This window comes from Equus caballus, chromosome X, assembly GCF_041296265.1.
Source record: "Equus caballus isolate H_3958 breed thoroughbred chromosome X, TB-T2T, whole genome shotgun sequence".
Taxonomy (NCBI): domain Eukaryota; kingdom Metazoa; phylum Chordata; class Mammalia; order Perissodactyla; family Equidae; genus Equus; species Equus caballus.
The window spans coordinates 105532707-105558561 of record NC_091715.1 but is presented as its reverse complement, the minus strand read 5'-3'; the positions used below and the strand labels follow the sequence as shown (position 1 = coordinate 105558561).

The 25855-nt window shown below is 34.5% G+C and overlaps 1 protein-coding gene across 1 annotated transcript in view; it reads right to left on the bottom strand.

The window, feature by feature from the left end:
* RADX (RPA1 related single stranded DNA binding protein, X-linked) overlaps positions 1–25855 on the bottom strand; it is a 68248-nt gene that overhangs the window by 5041 nt on the left and 37352 nt on the right. Inside the window, exons 12-13 of the mRNA XM_001493046.7 lie at positions 11535–11825; positions 3888–4055 (exon numbers count right to left, since the gene is read on the bottom strand). Coding sequence (XP_001493096.3) covers positions 3888–4055; positions 11535–11825 — 459 coding nt within the window. The remainder of the gene's footprint in view (positions 1–3887; positions 4056–11534; positions 11826–25855) is intronic.

The following is a 25855-nucleotide window of genomic DNA, read 5'->3' as shown; positions in this document are numbered from 1 at the left end:
TACTGTATGATTCCACTTATATGAGGTAGCTGAACAAGCAAATTCATAGAGACAGACGTAGAATAGAGGTTACCAGGAGGTGGGGAAAGGGGGGAAGAAGGAGTTATTGTTTAACATGTACAGAGTTTCTGTCTGGGATGATGAAAAAGTTCTGAAAGTAGATAGTGGTGATGGCTGCACAACATTGTGAATGTACTTAATGTCACTGAATTGCACAATTAAAAATTGTTAAAGTGGTAAATTTTATGTTATGTATATTTTACCACCATAAAAATTATATATGAGTAAAAAAAATGAAGCTATAAAAGTACCAGGGAAAAAAAGTGAATTAAAAAAAGTCTTGGACTGGGTAATGCCTTTCTGAGTATGACATAAAAACAGTAGACACAAACCCAAAGACTGCTGTATTTGAGTATAGTCATGTGTCACTTAATAACAGGGATACGTTCTGAGAAATGTGTTGTTAGGCGATTTTGTTCTGCAAACATCACAAAGTATACTTACACAAACCTAGATGGTATAGCCTACTACACACTTGGGCTATCTGGTACTAATCTTATGGGACCACCATTGTATATATGACCCCTCATTGACCAAAATGTCATTATGTGGCACATGACTGTACATAAAAATAAAATTACTTAAAATACAAAACAAGCCTCCTATTGAATAAGTGTCAAACTGGGTAAAAGTATTTTCAACACGTGATAAAGGGTTAATTTCTTTAATATCCAAAGAGAGCTTACAAATTAATAAGAAAAAGAACACTCATAGAAAAATGTAAAAAGTAAAACTAGCATAGAAAGTTCTAGAAAGTTCACAGAAAGAAAAAATATAAATGGCCAACAAAAATACGAAGATGTTCAAGCTTAAAAAATTAAGAAATACAAGTAGAAATAATGATATAATACTTTTTTGCCTATCAGTCTGTCAGAGATTAACATGACCAATAATACCTAGCATTTCTAAGGGTGTGAGTAAAGTGGCATTCTTGCTTTTGGTTAAAGTGCAAACTGGTGTAACGTTTTTGGAGGACAATTTGACAATATCTACTGAAATTTTAAACACATCTTTTGAGTGAGTGACTTGTCTTCTAGGAATTCATCTTACAGATGTATTTGCATAACTGCACTATATGTAAGTGTATATATATATAGTGTATATATATACACACACTATAAGTGCACTTATATATACACTGTAAGTGTATATATATACATATATGTGTGTATATATACACACTATAAGTGCACAATATAAGTGCACTATATGTAAGTGTGTGTGTATATATATATATACACACACATATACATAGTCATGCACTTCATAACAACATTTTTGTCAACGATGGACTGCATATATGACGGTGGTCCCATAAGATTAGTACCATATAGCCTAGCTGTGTAGTAGGCTATACCACCTAGGTTTGCGTAAATACACTCTATGATGTTCACACAATGATGAAATCGCCTAACGACACATTTCTCAGAATGTATCCCCATCACTAAGTGACACGTGACTGTGTGTGTGTGTACACACACACATACAGACAAAGAGATATTCATTGCAGTACTGTTTGCTAATAGTGAAAACATTTGGATACAATCTAAATGTCTGCCAGTAGAGTACTGATTAAGTAAATTTTCTTACATCCACACAGTGGAATATTTGTAGTTATTAAAATGACTGAGGTAGCTGTCTATACACTAATACGAAAGATATCTAAGATGCGCTGTCAAAAGGAAAAAGCTGGCTATGGAACTATATGTTTACTACAATTCCATTTACGTGTATTCCTTAAGACTCTGTGTGCATGTGTGTGTGTGAGAGAGAGAATATATACTGTTCTATGCAAAAATAATTGCTTAAAGGATTCAAAGAACACTGCTTATCTCCGGAAAGTGGGTAAGTGGGCTGGTGGAAGGGGCTGGACCTGGGAAGGCAGGGAGGGAACTTTCACTTTTACTCTAAACCTTTCTGTACTGTTTGAATTTTTTAATTATGAACATGTATAGCTTTTGTAACAAAAAATAAACTAGCTCATAAAAATTGTTTAAAAGAGGACACTAATGTTATAGTATGAGCCACTGCATTACATCATTCTGTGCCTATTTTTCTCTTTCAGTGTGGAATCATGGAAGGAATGGATAAGTTTTAAATCAGACAGATCTGGGTTCAAATCCTAGCTATTACCCATGCTGATGAATGTCTCTGATTTTCAGTCTAGTCATCTACAAATAGGAGATAGTAATGTTCACCTTGCAAGGCTCTTATTAGGATTAGTTGTAACTTATGTAAAATGCCCAGGCACAGTGCTTGGCACAGAGCTAAATGGACACTATTACTGTTAATAATGCTCTGCCATGGAAAACACAGTATTCCACTCAAAATAAATCACCTTGCTTTTGATTATCACATCACTCTTCTCCTCTCGTGATTATTGCCCTTCATGTCCCAAATATTAACTGTTTTGGCAGAATGGCATCAGGTATTTTCACGTGACCATGTTAGTGACTGCTGGAAGAATATTGGCACTAGCAACTAGTAGGTAGCTGATAATTTTGCCTTGACATTTTATTTCAATAACACATAAATATAGAAGAAGAAACGTGACAGAAGTGGATATTGTATGAACAAGACAGGGATGCACAGATATTGAAACTACATATTAGGGTACTAATTAAGAAATCTGGAATTTCTGGAAGTCTAAGGAGCAGCAATGTGGGAAGTAATACTGCAAGTCAACTAACATATCATCTCTAAAATGGACTGTGGGAAAAATTAAAAAACTCAACTCTTATAAGATACTCAAGTTCAGTTTGCAGTAACCATTACTGCCAAAAGTTACTTAATCAGGCACAGCTCATAAGACTTGTTTAAAACAACGTACACTCAAGAGTTTCATCATCTTAGAAAGACCCACCACAAAATCCCAAGATAATAAAGGCTTTCTTAAAAGCTCTTTTAAATGTAATATCCTTATAAGCTTGATGAAAACTGCTAGAAACCTTACCACATGCTTAGGAAATAGAAATGACAACAGAAAATGAAAAGGGTAAGTATAATTGGACACAATTTTATAGGGAGATAGAAATAATTCAAAGTTTGGTATATTACATAGCAGCCTCAACAGTCAGTTGGTTGAAGGATTTCACTATTGGGATGACATACACTCTTAGCAGTCCTCAAGGAATTTCTTGCATAGCACTTGAATAACTAAACATTTATGAGAAAACGATTGTACTGTACCATACTACGGAGATATTAAAATTACCGGCAATTATAAGGTGAAAGGACAAATTGCCCCACCTGAGTTAAAAGGAGAGAAGAGTAGAATTGCACTGCTCCATGTGCATACCACTTAGATCTAAGGTATACTTATGTTTAGAATTATATTATAAGAGAAAATTCTTAATGCCTGCCTGGAATAGAAACCATTAATCTATTCAGTTTTATTTAAAAATATATTCTCACTTATAAGTCTTGGGCTACATGTAAATAACCCTTTAAACTATATTAAATGTTAAGGCTAGTGGGGCTGGCCCCGTGGCCGAGTGGTTAAGTTCGCGCGCTCTGCTGCAGGCGGCCCAGTGTTTCGTCGGTTCGAATCCTGGGCGCGGACATGGCACTGCTCATCAGACCACGCTGAGGCAGCGTCCCACATGCCACAACTAGAAGAACCCACAACGAAGAACCCATAACGAAGAATACACAACTATGTACCGGGGGGCTTTGGGGAGAAAAAGGAAAAAATAAAATCTTTAAAAAAAAAAAAAAATAAATAAATGTTAAGGCTAGAACTGTTTATATAATAACGTCTTAAGATTAGGACTGTTTACGATATTAATTTTATTTTCTGAATGAAAAGAATACAGAGACGATCTTACCTGCAAGTGCTCTTGGACGTAGCACTCTGTCACTGTCAGCTGTCTCCTGTGGATACACACAGCTGTAATTCATGCAGGTTAATAATGTGTCTATTTCAGATGTTCGGATATCTTCCGGACAATACATGGGCAGGAATGCAACATCCATTGCTATCTCGTGGTTCAGACCTGTTATAGAAAAATCACAGCTTATTAAAAGCTCACTGGGTTAGTACACGGTGCTAATGAGGCCAAGTTTGCTGCTCTGATCCTAACATGTGCCAAATAACCTCCCACCTGTAAAAAACTAGTGTTTCAAAACTGCAGACTAAAGCCTTAGCTGTACAAACATTTATGAATACAGGCTATTAGTCGAAAGAGGAGCTATTTCAGGGCAGTCTATCACCACTGCTGAAAATAAAATCTAAAATGTTTTCCCTACTGATGAAAGGTCGAAATCTTAATATCCAGAGGACAGCCTGGTCACATAAATAAAGACATGTAGAGTGTTTTCTTGGTCATTTATGACAGGTGCCATTATAGAATAAGAGAATTCAGAGATAACTATTGGTTCCCTTACTGCCATTTGGACTTAAGGATATATGACTCAAGCAAGGCCAGGGATGGGAGTAACTAGGTCCCATCTGTCCTCAAATATACAAGACAAGCGTCAATCATTCACTATTAGGGCTATAAAAGGTTGCAGTAGAAAAGGGGCTATGGGAGAACAACCAAAGTGAATCCTGACCTGTGACTGTTATCTTTTTACGTGGGTCAATGTCAGTTATAGCAAATAAAAAAAGACTTCCTAGTTGCAAGGGTTTGAGCTGGGTACTAAAGGATGAGTAGCATCTAAATCAACAGAGAGGAGGGTATTTCAGGCAGAGCAGGGAGTAGCCAAAAGTATTGACCAAAGGAAGGGGCCCATCTTGGCTGAAGCAAGGGTAAACACACAGAGCACAGCTTTAAAACTATATGAATTCCACCCAGTTAGCCTGATATTTAGTCACTGAGTTCCATAGATTCTATGACCTTAATATCTTTCCTATAAATCACTAGAGAGATTCTTAAGTACTGAATATGGGCCAATGATAGGTAAACAAAGTCCTTTCTGTTAAGCTGATCCAGAAATGCAAGTCCCTTTTTTGCTTTTTATGGGCAAATGACATTAAATTCCTTAGCTTTAATGTAACATACAACTAAGGGCTACTTACAGCTTTTTAAGGATTACTAAAATTTAGTATTCATAAACTAAAATAGTCATGATATCTGGAATTTACTAAGGATTCCAATTCAGTATTATAACAAGTGTAGCTATCCCCTAAATCTTAGCAATACTGCAAGCGTCATGTGACTGTGCACAAGCTGGTATCTTGTTTCCTTGCTTTTAAGACTAAATTTAACTCTAAGATATACCATCAAATTAATAAGTTTTTTCATAAAAAGGAAACACTCCATTAAGCGTACCCATTCACCATAAATGCATTACAACTTGCAAATGTAAAAAAGAAGTATGTCTTAGAATTGAGAAAATAGCAGAAGTTGCAAATCCTGATATTTTCAGGAAGGTAGCTTTATTATCAGTGTGTCATTGATACTATTTTGAGTTGTTTTCTAAATTATAAAATACTGTGAGTTTAGATACAACATTATCAATAAAATTTGTCATGAGTTGTTTGGTTAAAACTAGAGTTCAGAGTGCAAATGTATAAACAGGCCTCTGTACTTGCTGTTCCTGTGCCTAGAATGTTCTTTCCCCAGATAACTACATGGGTTTGCTCATTCACCTCCATAAGGTTTCTGGGGAAATGTTACTTTCTCAGGGAGATGTCCCGTGACCACGCTATTTAAAATTTAACCCTTTCCTACTACATCTAACCCCTTTTTTCTAGCACTTATCACCATCTCACTCTAGTAGATGCTCTTTTATCTGTTGTGTCCACTCATGTAACCTTAGCACCCAGAACAGTGCTGGGCACATATTAGGTGCTCAGTAAATATTGGTTAAATTGAGCAAATTAATGTACATTTGTGTATTTTTTACCTATAATTTTCAAATACTAGACTTTAAGACATTTGTGCATTTAGTGTTCAAATATGAATTCATCCATATTCCCATTATTAAAAGAGATGAACACAAATATCTTCCCCACAATGTGCACATATAATGCACTTCAATGGTGATTTACTGTTTAAGTGTGACTGAAATAACTTACAACATACTAACTATGTAAGTGTAATAATATATCTGGACAATATTCAAAATTATAGGAAAATATAAAATCAAACAAACTCATATTTCTCTTTTGTAAAGTGTACTATATGCAAATTATATACCTTCTTCCTCAATTATTTGTTATCACTGAGTTTCTTCTCCACTGAAAAGTGTGTGTTTGTGTGTATGTGTTACGGAGGAGGGCGATTTGTAACCCCAGCACCTAGCATAGTGCTCGTCATATACTATATTTTACCAAATCTAAGATGCATTGATTTTAAGATGATTATTATTTCATATACCACTAAGAAAGAAAAATGTTACCAACTAAACAATGGCAGGACATCAGTTATAACATGCATACCGATTTTCAAAGATGTTAAAATATGGGAAAAAAGTGTGTCTTACACTGATGAAATCTGATAGTAAGTACTTCAGGTTTAATGACTAAGTTATTTTCATTACGCAGAGGGATAAAGGACAGAATTAAGGAGTGACAACAGTAATCTAGCTCTGGAACTCATATATTCCAGTGTCCTGCAATATCTTGAGGATGTGAGGGAACCAGCGGAGGACCCAACGGTGAGGAAACCCAGTGCTATTCAGCTAGTGGGTCCAGTGGGCTTCAACAAGGAAGGAGGCACACCTCTGGGGTACAAATAATTGGACCTGAGCCCTCAGGCTAGTACCAAGGAGGGAAGGAGTTACATTGGTCTGCTTGGTTGCTTTAATAGGGGAAAACAATCAAGATAAGTAAAACCCTATCTATTATTTCAATATAACTGTAGCATATTAGTTTGATGTTATAATTAAAGCTATTAAAAATTTAAAATTATCATTTAAACGTATTTTGCAGAAAAGGAAAAGAACCATATGAAAAATTTTTGACAAAATATCTTTTGACAAAAAATCTAGAAAAGATTATTTTAACAGCTCTCCTTAAATCATATCCACTGTTACTGGGGTTTGCATCTCTTAACTTCCAAGAGACCAAGAAATGGCCTTTAAAGGTTTACAAAAAGCTAGCTGAATTATGTTCCTTATTGTCTAAGTCAAATGCAAATTGAAGAGAGGACTCGTAAGCTTTGATTGATTCACTGGATTTTCATAGGTAACTAAATTAGTGTTAGTAGAACCAATAATATACCATCTACAAGTCCAATCAAGATTTTGAAAAGTGTCTTCTTATACTTAAGGTGAGAAATAATTTTCAAAATTTGGAGAGACTGACAAATAAACGTTAAACTTTGTACTTGGACTAAAAGCACTGAAAATTTAGTTTGTTACTTCATCTCAATATCTTCTAAGTGTGTGTTATTACATAGTGGGCAATGGGCTGAGGTTTTAGGGCTTACTAATACTATCAATTTATTTGAGGCAAGTGAGATGGCATAGCAAGGATTTTGACACAAGACTCAGTACTTCTGCGGTAGGTTTCTGATATTGCTATGTACTAGCTGGTTGTTGGGAGCCATTAGAACCAAGGGAAGGAAGATTAATAATTCTTTTCAACGCTCTCAATAATGATTCACCCTAGACCAGTCAGAGCTAATGACCAAATAACAGGGTTGTGGTCTGAATAAGCTTTCTCCCAGAATGAGACACTTCAAAATTTCTAGGTCCTCCAGAGATCAGCAAGGTACTCTAGAGGGATAATAAACCACTAGAAGATAGCATCAATCTAGGTTGGACAATCTTTGTGCCTGAAGAACTTTAAACGTCATATAGATTTATTGTCTGGGTTGGTTTCGGCAGTCTTATCTAAAAACAGGTCTAGAACAAGGGTCAGAAAGCTATGACTTAGGGGTTAACTCAAGCCTGCACTTGGTTTTACACAACCCATGAGTTAAGAATGGTTTTTACATTTCAAATGGTTGAAAAAATCAAAAGAAGAGTAATATTTTGTGACATGTGAAAATTATATGCAATTCAAATTTCAGTGTCCATAAATAAAGTTTTATTCAAACACAGCCATTGATTTACACATAGTCTATGGCTGCTTTTACATTAAAACAGAAGAGCTGAATACTTGGGACAGAAACTGCATGGCCTGCAAAGCCTCAGACATTTACTACTTGGCCCTTTACAGAACAAGTTTGCCCCCTTTTACGGGACACACATAAAGTCATTTTCAGTGTGTGTTAGAAACTGACACACATATAGTCAATTTCACTATCTTTTAACAAATAGTACATTAATAAGAGATTTAGTCCTTTCTTCTGAGTTCACTGCTCATGCCATGCTTAAAATGTATAGGCTATTTGTCTGGTCTCATAATACAACTTGGGTTCACTCTTTCATGAAAGATATGAAAAATTCACCACTTTCACATCTGATATTAAGTTCTCATCTTAACCAAAATCAGAGAATATCTATACTTCAACTACTGTTAAGAGAGCAGTAGTTTTCAACCTTTATTCTACTACTGCATACCTGACAGGATGCATTCTTGCCAGTGGCTCTGTGAGGCAGTAAGTCTCCCTTAGGAAGGGCAGGGAGACCAAACAGACTGCTTCTCTAGAGTGTACCAGAATCCTGTGGAGTGTGGGCAGGTCTCTTTCGATGATTTTTATGGGATAACCTCTCCCACTAAAGGTCTACAAGAATCACTGATCCCACTACCACTTGTCCTACTTCTTTGGATTTTATCTCTGTATTAAGTTAAACCATGAGAGAGCTAAGTACATGGATTATATAATAATAATAAAGGCAAAGATATATTCCTTTATGGAAATGCCTTACTAAGATCCGACTAATGATTATACTGATTATATATATTACAAGGTTGATGCAAGAATCAACTATCTGAAGAGCATTTCCATATCTTTATAAAAGAGAACTGTAGTTGAAGATAATCCATTTATTATTCTGTGATATTTATACAATAACTTCATATAGTAAGTTTAGACTTGACTTTCATTAGAGGAAAAAAATAACAGGGTTCCTATATATGAGTGTTTGTTTTCTCTATAATAGAAGATATGCTTAGAGACTCAGGAGACATAATTTCTAATCATGGCCTGGCTTCTACTTAACCAGGATAGGACTGGAAGATATCCAAGTTTCTTTTAAGTCTAAAATATCTCATCAGGAAAAATCTCCTTTCTCCCACCCTGCCAGAAAGCTCACAGAAAATTACTGCCAAATGACAGTAATTTGGTTATTTGCAAGTACCTAGTAACACCTACTTTTTCTGTTTCCTTTCAAATATTCTGTTTTGAGATACACAGATGGCCAACAGAAAAACGAACGATGCTCAACATCGCTAATTATTAGAGAAATGCAAACCAAAACTACAATGAGACGTCACTTTACATCAGTCAGAACGGCTATAATTACCAAGACAAAAAATAACAAATGTTGGAGAGGATGTGGAGAAAAGGGAACCCTTATACACTGCTGGTGGGAATGCAAACTGGTGCAGCCACTATGGAAAACAGTATGGAGAGTTCTCAAGAAATTAAAAATAGAAATAACATATGATCCAGCTATCCCACTACTGGATATTTACCTGAAGAATTTGAAATCAATGATCCAAAGAGATTTATGCACCCCTATGTTCACTGCAGCATTATTCACAATAGCCAAGATGTGGAAGCAACCCAAGTGCCCATCAACTAATGAATGGCTAAAGATGTGGTATATATACACAATGGAGTACTACTCAGCCATAAAAAAGACAAAATCGTCCCATTTGCAACAACATGGATGGAGCTTGAGAGTATGTTACGTGAAATAAGCCAGACAGAGAAAGAGAAATACTTCATGATTTCACTCATATGTGGAAGATAACAAATACATGGATAAAGAGAACAGATTAGTGGTTACCAGAGGGAAAGGGGGTTGGGGGGGGTGGACGAAAGGGATAAAGGGACACGTATGTATGGTGATGGATAAAAATTAGGACCACTGAGGGTGAACACGATGAAGTGTATTCAGGAATTGATAAACAATAATGTACACCTGAAATTACACAATGTTATAAACTATTATAATCTCAATAAAATTACTTGAGGGGAAAAAAGTTCTGTTTTGTTTTATCCATACGTGGCTTTTTTTTCACTTTTTAAATCCCTGTAAACCACCTTAAGTCCTTGAAAACACGTAGGATATGAAATAACACAATTCTAACATGGATTAGAGCTGGTTGGGCAGAATGATAAATTTGCCTTCTCATTTGATTCTTACTTTTAGGTGATGCATAGCTAAAGCTACAAAGCTTTACAATTACTTGTAAGACAGCTGAGATGTTCACTGGATCAGTAACATGTTAAAAAGAAGAAAAATATTCAATTTCTACGTTTCCAGATGAACTCACGATTTCCATGGTTACTTTTTATGATATGTGGGAAATCTTTGCTATAATTTTTGTCTCCTAGATATAAAACTAAGACTGATAAACTACTCAAAGAGACCAAGGAATGCAGTCTAGAAGCATTTGAAACCTGGGTCTGAGATTGTCTAACAGGATCAGTGGAAATTCATGTTTTTCATATATTGTACACATGTACACAATCACATGTATGTACATATGTATGTGTGGGAAGGTAGGGAAGAGGGAATGGGAGAGAGTAAAGGGGGGAAAGGAATCTTGATAAAGGTCGAGGCAATTCATTCCAGTAGTATAGATGTAAAAATCTATTAACTGCATTTTTTGAGGCATTAATTTGCTAATGATTTTTCTACATTCTTTCATTTTAAAGTAACAAGACCTTCCTTTAAAACACAAATACAAACAACTTTTCTTTGACTCTGAGAGTAGTTCATTTTGCCTAAGATTTTATTTTAGAATTTTTTGTATACATTTTTCCTTCATTAGAAACAAACAAAAATAAATATAAGCTTAAAAATGTACTGACTCCTTTAAATATCTGTAAGTTCTATAGTTACTTCTCAATTTTGAACAACCTGAGGAAAAACAAGCTTATTTTCCTTTATCAGACACGGGAAGTTTTTCCAATAGCTTCTTTCTGCTCAACCTGAGTTACTAGAGAATTTTATTTTCTTTAGGGGCTAAACAGACCTCTGTTCATAGGAGCTTCTCTCGATTAGTACTCCTTTTTCTTTAACCTATATTTTACCCTTTAATGATTCAGATGCACTGAGAAAGAGGCAGAGAATATGGGCAAGGAAATGGTGGCTAAAGGAGAAATCATTTTTAGTTAGATAGTCAGGGATGAGGAAAGTTCCCACGGTTCCCATTGGTTCCCATTCTTCTCTCCCCAAATACTTTCTAAGGACTTGCCAATGTTAACATTAAAAGGCCAGAATTAGAGCTTAATGTATTCCAGAATTAGTGCTCCACTCCTTTGGTTTAAGCCAAACAGGAGCTCTCCTTGGGCTTAAATTTTTTTTGGGGGGGGCGGGGTGCTTAGTTTTTTGAAGCAAAATAGTATCATCTATATTTAAAATGTTAAATTAATAATATTCAAAGAGAAGAACAGTTGACTCACCTAGGATGGTTACTTCAAAATGCCCAAGGCTTCGGGCGCTCTTAAAATTATCAAGTTTTGGGGGCCTTCCTTCTGGTGGCACGTATTTTGCAGGCTGAGAATTATACTGCTCAGTAAGAAACTTTTTGTGTTCAAAACTAAATTTCCGTGGAATGCTTTCAGGATAAACATGGCTGTAATACTGATGATCTATTAAGTCAAACTTTTTCTCTCTCCACAGTGGACTTTCCCACCTATCACTTATAGTTTTTCTGGCTTTCCCAACGACACGAGCAGTTACGCATTCTTGACCTGTTGAAGACACAATGAGATAGACACAATTACTATAAACTAACCAAATCAAGTCATTCACTACAAAAAAGTATAGACTAATGAGGAATAGTTTAATTAAATTTAAATTCAAACAACTATAAAATGTAAATTAAATGTCCAGATAATTCTAATTAAAGTGAGGAAAGAACTAAATTCACTCTCAAAATAAACTTTTACTCCAAAATATTAAAAAGTGATATTATTTTCTCTGTTGCTGGAATTATGGAGATTTCTAACTATTTTCTTTATACTTCTTTCTGTCTTTTCCAAATGCTTTTAAGTAAATATATATTCCTTGTATATTCAGTGACAAATTCAAGTTATGTCAAATTCATCAGAATAACAACCTTTAGAGATGGGCCCATCACTCACTATTGGTGGAATTTAAGCTTCAAATAAAATTTTGTTAATCTTTGCTAAAAGTAGCCTGAAGAAATACATAATACAATCTTTTTCTTGGATATAACTCTCTTTCAAAGGGACCACTTATCTGTTATTTATGATACTCCTTTCAGATATAAATGACATATGGAAAACAAAGAGAGAACTTAATTGAGATGAAACAGCACTTCAATTCTTGATTGTTCTCTATCATCAAGTCAATTTATCATTTATGTACAATTTACCTAACACAGTTTCTAAGGCAGAATATAATTCTCCCCTACACATGATGACATTCATTCAACAAATAATTATTTAGCACCTATTATGTACCAGATACTCTGCTAAAGAATTTGGTAAAATAACATTTTAATTAAATAATACATTCTAGTAACTGAAGACATAGGGTCGAATCAGAAAAAATAGATTTTGGAACAAGACTCTCATGTTGTCAGTTCTGCTAGCTGAGGCAAGCCGACAGCAACTCTGTTCCAGAGTTTACCAAGATTGCTGAATTGGTTCCTTGCAGGCTGCTTATGCCTTGGTGTAAAAAACCTTGCTGAAGCAGAAAGGAGCTTCAACAGCAAGGTTTCAGTGTGGTTAATATACTACCTCTGCTTTTCAAACTTTATTCCGCATTCCCAGACTACTTTTTTGGTTTCTTAAACCTAGCCAGAGACTTACTGAAAATTTATTATGAAGTAAAATACTAGAATGAGCTGTAAGAGAAGATGAAGAAGTTGAACACATACTTCTTAGTCACCAAGAATTCAAAATACTGCAGTATTACAAAAGAGTTTTTTTTAACTCAAAATTCAGTTGATGAACACACTTAACTGCCTATAACGATGCTTGATAACAAAAAGGATAAAAAAATCAATCACATGTGAAAAGGAAAGGAATCAATCAAAGCCAAGAGAAAAACTCAAAGATAATAGGACTAAACTGAGGATTGGGCAGTGATTTAATCTTTTTTATCTTCCCTCCCCAAACTAATAAAAGTACATAATTAGAACAGCAGTAACTAGCTATTATAATGATCCAAGTTATATTGAGTATTCCTGACTGATTTGTTCTAAAATATAGCATGCAAAGAACAAATTATAGGCTATTCCAATTTTTAAAAATTAAGTAATTATATCTACCTTATAGAAAAAAAATCCTATGAGTGACTCTGTCAGGAATAAGTCAGAATATTTTCTATGCCTGTTTTCTTATTCAAGTGTTAATATTAAGAAGTGGCAAAGTATAAAGGTGTGTGAAAAATTCTGCTTTGTTTTTTAATTTAGTAACTTGGGACTGTAATTACCTACCCCAATTATATGTCCCTATTTAATATAAATGGGTATGAATTCAATACGAGAGATATTGGCAGTCACTGGTTGTGCATAGCAAGACTGCAGAGGGAATAATTAGGAAAGAGACAAAATACAGCTAGAGTTCCAGTTTTTTAAAAAATAAGATAGAAAATTATGAACCAGAATTATTTTATTTTTAGCTTGAATACTACTAAAATTACCATATGAAACACATTATGCTTTTAAGCCTAATGCATAACTAAGATACAGGTTAATTACCTAGCAAAATTACATTTTTGTATATATATATGATTATATATTATAATGATCAATGTAATTTTTTTTTACCTACTGGCCACAGGCGTCCTCTTTATTTTTTAATTTTGTAATCTTTTTGTGAGGAAGATTCGCCCTGAGCTAACACCTGTTGTCAATCTTCCTCTTTTTGCTTGAGGAAGAGTGGCCCTGAGTTAACATCTGTGCCCATCTTCCTCTGTTTTTCGTATGTGGGGTGCTGCCACAGCATGGCTTGATGAGTAGTGTAGCTCCGTGCCTAGGATCTGAACCTGTGAACCTGGGCTGCTGAAGCGGAGCTCACAAACTCAACCCCTATGCCAGGCTGGCCCCTAATCACTGTTATTTTAATGACTCATTTTACCCTTATTTCTGGTAAGAATGGATTTATGTTTTAGTGAGGAAAAATTTCAGAAGTAGACCACATTTAGGTTGTGAGGTAAAAGAAGACAGTATAAATGTATGTCTGTAGGTATGGTGATTTTGTTTATTCATAAGATCTACTCTGAGCATTTTATTATGTGAATAAGAGTGATAGGTATTGGTGTGTGGAGGCGTGGGGGAGGGAGAGGAGCTATATTCTTTGCCTCTTCCCCCCCTAGCCTCCACTGACCCCACCCTGGTGCAAGATCTACAAGGCTAGAAAAGAACAGGATATTCCAGTCAGTGCTGAGGTCTATGCTTGCTAGCAAGTACATCACAGACTTTTCAAAGGATTGTGCAAGTCAGAGATTACGTGTCATGTCTTGTGATCTCAGTAGTACTGTTACTGTTTATTGTTAACTTTTCAATGTATGTCTTATCTACTTATTTAAGTTATCAGATGTAAGGATAAGATGTTAAACTTTGGAGTCTTCAAAATACTGAGCACAGTCAAAACACACAGACAAATTAACTATATATTCACAAAATGAGTGACTTTTGAATTTACAGACATAGTAATTTCCAAAGTTATCATGAAACTTATCTGGGAATACATTAATAACCATGTTATCACATATAGGTCTAATTCATTCATTAAAATTGGAGTATGATAAACAAGTGGGACTACATCAAAGTAAAAAGCTTTTTTTTTCTTGAGGAAGATTAGCCCTCAGCTAACATCTGCCACCAATCCTCCTCTTTTTTGCTGAGGAAGACTGGCCCTGAGCTAACATCCGTGCCCATCTTCCTCTACTTTATATATGGGATGCCTGCCACAGCATGGCTTGACAAGTGGTCCACACCCGGGATCTGAACCAGTGAACCCTGGGCTGCTGAAGCAGAATGTGCGAACTTAACCAAGTGTAAACTTAACCATGTGCAAACTTAATCGCTGTGCCATCAGGCTGGTCCCTAAAGTAAAAAGCTTTTGCACAGCAAAGGAAAACCACCAACCAAATGAAAAGGCAATACTGAATGGGAGAAAATAATTGCAAATCATATAACCAATAAGGGGTTAATATCAAAAATATATAAAGAACTCATTCAATTCAATAGTAAAAAAACAATCTGATTAAAAAATGGGCAGAGGACCTGAATAGACATTTTTCCAAAGAAGATATATAGATCACCAACAGGTACATGAAAAGATGCTCAACATCACTAATCATCAGGGAAATGCAAATCAAAACCACGAGATACCATCTCACACCTGTTAAAATGGCTATTATCCAAAAGACAAGAAATAAGACGTGTTGGAGAGGAAGTGGAGAAAAGGAAACCTTTGTGCACTCTTGGTGAGAGTGTAACTTGGTGCAGTCACTATGGAAAACAGTATGGAAGCTCTTCAAAAAGTAAAAATAGAACTACCATGTGATCCAGCAATTTCACTTCTGGGTATTTATCCAAAGAAAACAAAAACACTAACTTGAAAAGATATATGCATCCCCATGTCCACTGAAGCATTATTTATAACAGCCAAGACTTGGAAACAACCTAACTGTTCATTGATGGATGAATGGATAAGGGAAATGTAGTACATGCATGCAACGGAATATTATTCAGCCATAAAGAAGAATGAAATTTTGCCATTTGTGACAACATGGATGAACCTTGAGGGCATCATGCTAAGTGAAATAAGTCAGACAGAGACAGACAAATATCATATGATCTCACTTATATGTGGAATCTACAAAACCCCCCCAAAAACAAAAAAGTGAGCTCATAGATACAGAGAACAGATTGGCGGTTGCCAGAGGAGTGGGTGGGTGAGGGGGAGTGAAACGAGTGAAGGGGATCAAAAGGTATAAATTTCCAGTTATAAAATAAACATATGGGGATGTAATGTACAGCATGGTGACTACAGTTAATAATACTTGTATATTTGAAAGTTTCTAAACGTGTAGATCTTAAAAGTTCTCATCATAAGAAAAAAATTTGTAATTATATATGGTGACAGATGTTAACCAGATTTATTGTGGTGATCGTTTCACAATATATACAAATATCGAATCATTATGTTGTACACCTGAAACTAACATAATGTTATATGCCAATTATACCTCAGTAAAAAAAAGAAAAAAATAATGAATGTAAAAGAGCTTTGTAAATTAGGAAGAACCATTATCAACTTAATTTATCAGCCACTTCTTGAGAAACTATCCTGTAAAAGAAATGCCATATCGGGGGCTTAAGACATTAACTGAATAAGGTTTGTGCTCTGCTTATCAACAGAGATAACATGCATTGTAGTTATATTTCTGTAGAAGTTTTTTTTAAATAATTAGGACCATTTAATTATCAGTTTCTTCAAGATTTATATAACTTGAAGTTATATAACTAAATAACTAAATAACTAACTAAATAACTAAAAGTTATCAATATGTTTTCAACATTGTTAATAGTCAAGAAAAGAAACATACAAAGAGAAATGAAATATAAAGGCAATTATTCATATTGCTTGGGCAAAATCATTTACTGAGAAAAACATTCAGATTCCAAAAAAGTAAACAATTAAACCAATTATTCATGTGCTTAACACATCCAAGGGTTTATACTCATATAGTCTGTAAGAATTCACTGATTATTTTTATTTAGTTCCTAGATTTATTTTTCTACAGGGAGACTAATAAATATGACAACTTTGTGTAACTTTCACAGTTTAAAAAGTGCTTTCAAACAAACACTTGTTAAAAAGTCTTATGGTAATTCATGAAGCAAATTAAGGAATGCTGTCCATTTTAGAGATGAATAAATTGAGGCATAGAGTGATTGAGTGACTTGCCTCTGTTCAAATAAGTAAAAAAACTTTGATATAGTATATGAATGTGCTATATTTTATTTATATATTCTCTGTTAATTGACACTTAGCTTCTAGTCTTTCCTATTATAAACATTGCTCTAATAAACATCTTAGAACATGTTTTCCTGTGTGCCCAACATATAGGTCACAGAGTATAACATATTTTCAACAAATTAGGTATTGTCAAATTACTCTCAAACGTAGTTGTACCACATTTATCTAAGAAAGGGGGGGCCATGACCCTCTTTGATACACACACATATCTGCTTATATTACAAAACAATGGATAGACACACCATAGAATGAATTAAAAAGTTACCTATAGTGGGGCAGAAGGAATAGGATGCAGGGAACAGGGATAGAAGCTACACTTCTTTAAATATATATTCTTGTATATATTTGACTTTTGACCCATGGAAATGATTTACAAAATTAAATTTTAATTTAAAGAAAGCAATCCTTAAACAAACAAATAAAAGAAAGAATCTAAATATCTATCCAGTTGGTAGCATAACCATACAGAGAGAAAAATTACAAGCGGCTTTAAACTATAATAATTTGACTGCATTCCTAGTGGGATATATTCAAAGGGCAAAAGAATTGCAAAATGAACAAACAAAACAAACTTTGTTTATAATAATATTATTGGTGGAAATGTTGGGATGAATATTCTGAAACTGTTTTTATATGTGACAAGTTAAAGCAAATAAATTACTATGTAATATTCTGATTTTATCATCTCCAGGGTCTTTCAGAGCCAGGATTCTTAAAGTGGAATAAAAAGCCTCTTCTATCTTTATCTCCTAAGTAAAAATTCTGTATTTTTAATTTGAATTGGAAGTATAAAAATGAAATCATGACATATTTTGTCTTAACTAGCCAACCAACCAGTCAAATGAGTACATTTTCTAGTTCTGCTCACTGCAAAGGTCTAGAAATAATAAAAAAAAAACCCAGTATCAGTGAGCACCCATAATGCCCAATCTGTAGTCTACAAATACCAGAGCTCTGTGGAGAAATGGTTGATTCCATGTCTGGAACAAGAAATGTTCAAGACGAGCACGGATATACCTTGTCAAACCAGATATCAAAATAGTTATCACAGGCTCTTAGGGTTGTATCAAAAGGACTCATAAACAAATGTGAAGAGTTTCCTACTAGCCGAAGATGGTGTAGTTTTACGGTCTCTTTTAATCAGTGAAATTGACCTTCCCTCGAAGAGGCAGGGATAACATAACTCGAGAATGACTTGCGACTAGCAATGAGGATGGTAAGTGCTGTAGATAAAACACATCAAGTATGTTTAAATCCATGAGTTCATAACATTATTAAAAATACCAGAAACAAACAGAAAACTAATTGGTGACCTTTGGAGGATACTAGGGATCCAATTCATTATTTTGAAAATTGATAAAGAGAAAGAATCAAGTATCTATCCTGCTTTTCCTGAATGAACTGTACATCTTAGTAACCAAATAATAGATGAAAAGAAGTTTCTCCCTATTGAGCTATTTCAGTTACTAATTGAAGAAGGAAAGATAGGATTAGAATATGACCATTTTGCATCTTCTTATGAATTAAGGGACCTAAGCATTTATCATCAGCAGCCAATAAGAGTATCAAGAAACAACAAAACTTTATGAGTTGAGTAAAATGGCAGAGTAGGCAGCTCAAAGCTTCCATTCCTCCATAGAAACACTGAAAAATAAGGAGTATCTGTCAGAACTGTCAGAAATCTAGAAAACAATCAAAGGTTTCAGCAACACAGCAAACGCTGAATCAAGAAAAAACAACTTATAGTAGGAAAGCTTTGTGGCATTTTCACTTGCCCTTGTCCCACCCCCTCCTTGGCAGAAGAGCAGTCTTGAAGAGGGCAACCTGAATTCCAAATGTAGGACCCTGATCCGTGGTTCCAGAGGGAACAGAGCAGATCTTATTCACAAATTATTGTGTGGATCTGTTCTAACTTGTCTGGAGGCTTCTTGAAGGGCTGATTGATACAAGACTCTTATCTCTGTTTCACCTAACTTGGAACTCACTCAGGATGGAAAAACAGTGGGTATTGCTGGAAATCATTAGAAGGTGGACAACCTGTAGACACCCGGGGCAGATTACAGTTGAGACATAAACTGCCTAAGGCCACATAGGAAAAGCCAGGGAGAGAGCTTTGTTGGGAAATTAGTGCATTCAAAAGTATCCCTGTGATCTGACCCACCCACCAACACCTGAAAGGGTCGTGTGACTCCCTGCAGGGGATGGGGGGTGGGGAGCTTCCTCACCCAACAGTGTGCCCAGGCAGTTGTGCATCCCCAGGCTACACAGCCAGCCTGTGCCAGAGGCCTGCCCTACTCAAGAGAGAGCTAGCAACAGCCATGCCCTCAGGTGCACAGCAAGCCACACCGGAGGCTTGCCTCACCCACTAGTGAGCCAACAACAGTTCTGGGTGAGGCGTAACATGGGTGTATTATCCATGTGTTCCTTTTTTTCTTTGCAAAAGAATTTCTTTCATACTGTATTTTCCCCATCAATTTATTATGAGAAATTTCAAACATACCACAAAATTTTTAAAATTTTACAATGAACACCATATATCCACCACCTAGATTCTCTCATTTTGATGCACGTGCTATGTCCATCTTTCTAACCATCTATTAATCCATTTTATTTGCATTCTTTTCAAATAAATTGCAGACCTCTGTTCACTTTTTGATAAATACTTCAGCATGCATTTAATTACCCAGAGTTTAATATTTGTTTAAAATATTTTCATATAAACTTTACAATGAAATGCACAAATCTTACATATGTGTACTTAAAAAATGTATAGTTAGGTAACCAAAACCCCTCTCAATATATAGAGCATTGCCATCACTCAAAAATTTCCTTGTGCCCTTTCCCAGTCAATCCCCACCCTTGCATCAACACCTACCCTCAGGGAACTACTGATTTCTTCACCACAGATTAGTTTTTCTTGTTCTGGATGTTAATATAAATGAATTCATACAGTATGCACTCTATTGTGTAATATTTATTTCACTGTGCATAATATTTTGGAGTTTCGTCTATTCTGTTACATGTTATCAGTAGTTTGTTCCTTTTTATCGATGAATAGTATCCCATTTCATGAATATACCACAGCGTGTTTATTCATTCTCCCATTGATGAACAACTGGGCTATTTTCAGTTTGGGCTATTATAAATAAAGCTACTATAAACATTCTTTATAAGTATTTTGTGAATATAGAGATCTCTTGGAGCAGAATTTCTGGGCCATCAGATAGCTGTACATTTAGTTTTACAACTGACAGCCAGAGTTTTGTCCAATGTGGTTGTATCATTTTACATTCACACCAATAGTGTATAAGACTTCAAGTTGCTCTACATCCTCACAAACACTTGGTATTACATGAGATTTTTGAATGTTAGCCATTCTGGTGGGCATGTAGCGGTATCTCATTGTAATACTAATTTGCATTCTTTTGATGACTAATGATGTTGATTACATTTTCATATCTCTTCTGGCCATTCATAAATCTGTTTTGTGAATGTCTGTTCAAATCTTTTGTCCATGCTTAACTGGGTTAGTTTGCAATTTTATTTTTGAATATTAGGAGTTCATTATGTCTTGGATACCAGTCCTTTGTCAGATATATATCTTGAGAATATTTTCTCTCCATCTACAGCTAGTCTATTCATTCTCTTTTTTTCAGTTTCCATTTCTTAACATTTTATTTTTTAAATAAAAAACTGTATATATTTAAGTTTTACAACATGATGATTTGTATACATATACATAGTGAAATGACTACTACAGTCAAGCTAATTAACATATCATTTCCTCTACAGTTACCATTTCTTTTGTGACGAGAGCACCTGAAATCTACTCTCTTAGCATATTAAAACACCAGGGGCATGCATGCACAGATAAAAAACCATGTGAGGACACAGCAAGAAAAGACGGCCATCTGCAGGCCAAGGAGAGAGGCCTCAGGAAAAACCCAAACCTGCTGACACCTTGATCTTGGCCTCCTAGCCTCCAGGACTGTAAGAAAATACACTAATTATGTTTAAGCCACCCAGTCTCTGGTATTTTATGGGAACCCTAGCAAATTAATACAATTGTCAACCCCAACTAGAATACTGAGTCGGCTGAATAGAGACAAGGAGTAGATAGATGAGTCATCCTTGACTCTTCTCATTTCCCTACTCCATTTTAATTAATATCCAGATATGGTTGATTATATTTTCAAAATTTTCTTTACTCTCTTCTTCTACTTTTTTCCTTTGATTACCACTGCTCTATTCCTGGCCTTCATTATCATTCATTGGCTTCTCTGATTCTAAAGTCGTTTTCCTTAAACCTGCCCTCGATATAGCTGTCAGAATGAGCTATTAAAATGCCAATCAAATTATGCCACACCACTGCTTAATATCTTCCAAAATGTCTCCCTTAATGTCTAGAAAATAAAGTCCATGTTCCTTCATATGGTATACTAGGTCCTCTACTGATGTCAACCTTTAATCTATTTCTTCAGCCATTAGACTTCTCCCTGTCTCACTCTTTTTGCTCCAGCAACACCAAAACAGTTGGTAGTTCCTTGAGGTTTCCATGAAATTTCTTATCTTTGTACTTGTGCTAAAACTGTTCTCTGCCTATACACACTTGGCTAATTTGTCAAAACTCTACTCATCTTCTAAGAATTAGCTGAGGTATCACCTGTACACTATAGTGTTTTAAACTTACATTTTCTCTTTCTTTTTTTAAGATAGAAAAATTGGAAAAATACAAAGCATAGCATAGTAAATACCAGTATACCCAATACCCAAAATTACACATTTTCAGATTTATATTTTGCCATCTTTGCTTCAAATATTTTCATGTTTTAAACTTTCTTATTGTGGAAATTTTAAAACATACAAAAGTAGACAGGAGAGTACAACGAACTCCCACATATCTATTATCTACTTTTAACATTTATCATCACATGGCCAACATTCTTTTACCTATTCCCTATGCTAATCCCAACTGTTTTATTTTAGAGCAAATCCTTGAGATATCATTTTATCCGTAATATTTTAATATGCATCTTTAAAAGATAAACACTTTCTAAAAAGATAAAAACAAAATTATTAGTAATAATTTAAAATAATTTTAAATATTATCAAATATTTTGTTCAAATTCCTCCCATTGTCTCGTAAATTATTTGCATTTGGTTTGCTGATATCAGAATGCTTCATATAAAATATTAATAAAATAATAAAATAAATAGAACATTGAAGATGAGATTTAAATAGCCTTTTTAAACTCTTCCTGGTCACTTTCCCCTTTCTTCCTTCCCTAGAGGCAACTAATATCATAAATTAGCTATGTATCTTTCCAATCCAGGGTAGATTCCTATATATGTATCTATGAACAATAAAGAGTTTGGCTTTAGATTTTTTAAAAATACGCAAAAAAGCTATTATAATACTGTCGTGATTTTTAAAATGATGATTACATCATTGTTTTATACTCTTTCATTTTTACAACTGTTTATTTGTAGTTTTCTCTTTTATTCTTGGTCAGTGTAGCTAGAGGTTTCTCTATTGTGTAAGTCTTTTAAAAGAACTGACTTTAGGGGCTGGCCCCATGGCCGAGTGGTTAAGTTCCTGTGCTCCACTTCGGCATCCCACGGTTTCGCTGGTTCGAATCCTGGCCATGGACATGGCACCGCTCATCAAGCCATGCTGAGACAGCGTCCCACATGCCACAACTAGAAGGACCCACAACTAAGAATATACAACTATGTACTGGGGGGCTTTGGGGAGAAAAAGGAAATAAAATCTTTCAAAAAAAATAAAAGAACTGACTTTAGGCTTTGCTATTCTCTATTTTTTTGTTTTACTATTTCACTAATTTCTGTTTTTAACTTTATTCTCATATTTTATTGAATCTAGAATGCTGTAAATTGTAAAACAAGTCATTATTTTACGTGCCACTAAGAAAAAATACAGTGCCAATTAAAACATGATATACAATTCATTTGGAATACATGTCCTAATTCCAGGGATGTTAAAATATGCAAAAATGGATATCTTGGAATTGATGACATACAATTTCCTTCCCTCTGGTTCATTTGGGTTTACTTTTTTCCCTTAGGTTTTTTAATTTATTGAGACTTGTTTTATGGACATAATATGGTCTATCTTGATAAATTTTCTGTGTGTATTTGAAAAGAATATGTACTCTGCCATTGTTAGGTAGAGTATTCTATAAAGAATAATAAGGTCAAATTGGTTGAGGGTGTTGCCATTGTCTTCTATATCCTTACTGATTTTCTGTCTAGTTTTTCCTATCAATTGTTGAGAAAAAGGTATTGAAATCTTCAACTATAATTGTGAATTTGTCCATGTCTACATTCAATTCTATCAATTTTCACGTAGTTTGAAACTTTATTGTTAGATGCCTACACATTTAGGATTGTTATTTTTTTTGGAGAATTGTATATAATGTAATATTTGTCTTTATTCTTTGTTCTGAAATCTACTTTTATGATATAAGTATAGCTACTCCAACTTTCTTTTGCATGCTATATAATTTTTTTTTTTTAAAGATTGGTACCTGGGCTAACAACTGTTGCCAATCTTTTTTTCTGCTTTATTTCCCACCCCCCTCGCCCCGCCCCCCCGGTACATAGTTGTATATCTTAGTTGCAGGTCCTTCTAGTTGTGGGATGTGGGACGCCACCTCAACGTGGCCTGACGAGTGGTGCCATGTCCACACCCAGGATCTGAAACCTGGGCCGCCGCAGCGAAGTGCTCGAACTTAACCACTCGGCCACGGAGCCAGCCCCTATAATTTTCCATCTTCTATATTGTGTCTTTAAATTTAAAGTGGGCTTCTTTTAGATCATATATACTTGGGTCTTTCTTTCTATCCAATATGAAAATCTTTGCTTTTTTATAGGGGTGTCTATACTATTTACTTTAACATAATTAATAATATGATAGGGCTTGAATTTGCTATTTTTTATTTGACTCCTTTGTTCTTTGTTCCCCTTTTTCTCGTCTTACCTTCTCTTGGATTGGGTACTTTTGAGAATAATTCCACTTAGCTCTACCATTGACTTATTAGCTGTGCTTTTTTTAGTGGTTGCTCTACGGTTTATAATATACAACTTAATTTATTATGGTCTATACTCAAATGATGTCATGCCACTTTACATATATAGCATAAGAAATTTACAACAGTGTTATTTCCATATGACCTCCTATCTTTGTACTATTCTTGTCATACATTTTACTTCTACATAAATTACAAACTGCACAATAAATTTTTATTATTTTTGATCTAAAAGAGATTAAAATTGAGAAAATATACTTTATTCTACCCACACATTTACTATTTCTGGTGCTTTAGCTTCCTTTATTTAGATCTAAATTTCCATCTGGTATTCTAATTTTTCTGCCTGAAGATCTTCCTTTGTTATTTTTCATTGTGTACGTCTGGTGGTGATGGATTCTCTCAGCATCTTTTGTTCTTTCTTTTCTCTATGTTTCAAAGATATATTCACTGTGCACAGAACTCTAGGTTTACAGGTTTTTTCTTTTCATTGTCTTTTGAATTACATATCTTCTCAAGAGAAATCTGTTGTTATGCCTGTCTTTGTTTCTGCACATGTAACGTGTCTTTTTTTTCTTTTCTCTGGCTTCTTTCAAGATTACTTTTATCATTGTTTTTCATCAATATATGTGTGCTTGTGTAATAACTTTTCATCTTCTTGTTCTAGGAGTGTACTACATAAGTTTGTCAACTGCTATCTTTTAAATCTATTTACATTTTTGAGGTTATATTATTAGATGTATATACTCTCATGTTTGTTGTTATCTTGTTGGAATGTCATTTTTATCATTCTATATTGCTCTCTTTATCTTTACTTAAAGTTTTGGCCTTAAGTTATATTTATCTCATATTAATATTGCTATACCACCTTTTCTTTGTTTCGTATATGTCAGGTATATCTTTTGCCATTCCTTTATTTTCAACCTTTTTATATAACTTTAAGTGTGTCTCTTACATGCAACATATAACTAGAATAATTTTTAAAATGGATATCTGAAAATTTAACATGTTTACACTTATTGGAATTGGTGATGTATTTGGAATTATTTCAGTCATTTTATTTTGTGTTTTCTCTTAATCATGCTACTTTCTTTGCTTTTTTCCCTTTTTCTCTGCCTTCCACTGGACTTTTGATAATTTATTGTTTTTTTCTGTGCTGTTTTGGAAGTTATGCCTTGTATACCTATTCTTGCAGTATGCACTCAAAAATTTTTTAATTTCATGTTTAAATTTATGAAGTCTACAGTTCATCAGTTTCTACCTTTCTCCATATACAATGATCTCAGAGTGCTTTAATTCTCATCTTCCTACCCATCTTAAAAATAGTACTTTAGTTTCATTTTATTTCAAATCTCATTAATTACCATAGTTATTAATTTTTACTGACTGAGTTTATTTATATTTACCAATATTTTACCAACTGCTTTGTTCACCATTTATTGCTGCATTCTGCTACTTCCTTTTGGTTTCATTTTCCTTCTTTCAGAATTCTTTAGTAACTCATTCATTGAGATGCTATGAGTAATAACTCTCACAGTCTTTGAATATCTAAAAACGTATTTATTTCACTTCACTCTTACAGTTTGTCTACTTAGACATAGAATTCTAGGTTAGAACATTTTTCTAGGTTCAACACTTTGAAGACATTATTCCATTGTCTAAGGCATCTATTATTGTTGATAAGAAATCTTCATCTAATTATATTTCCTT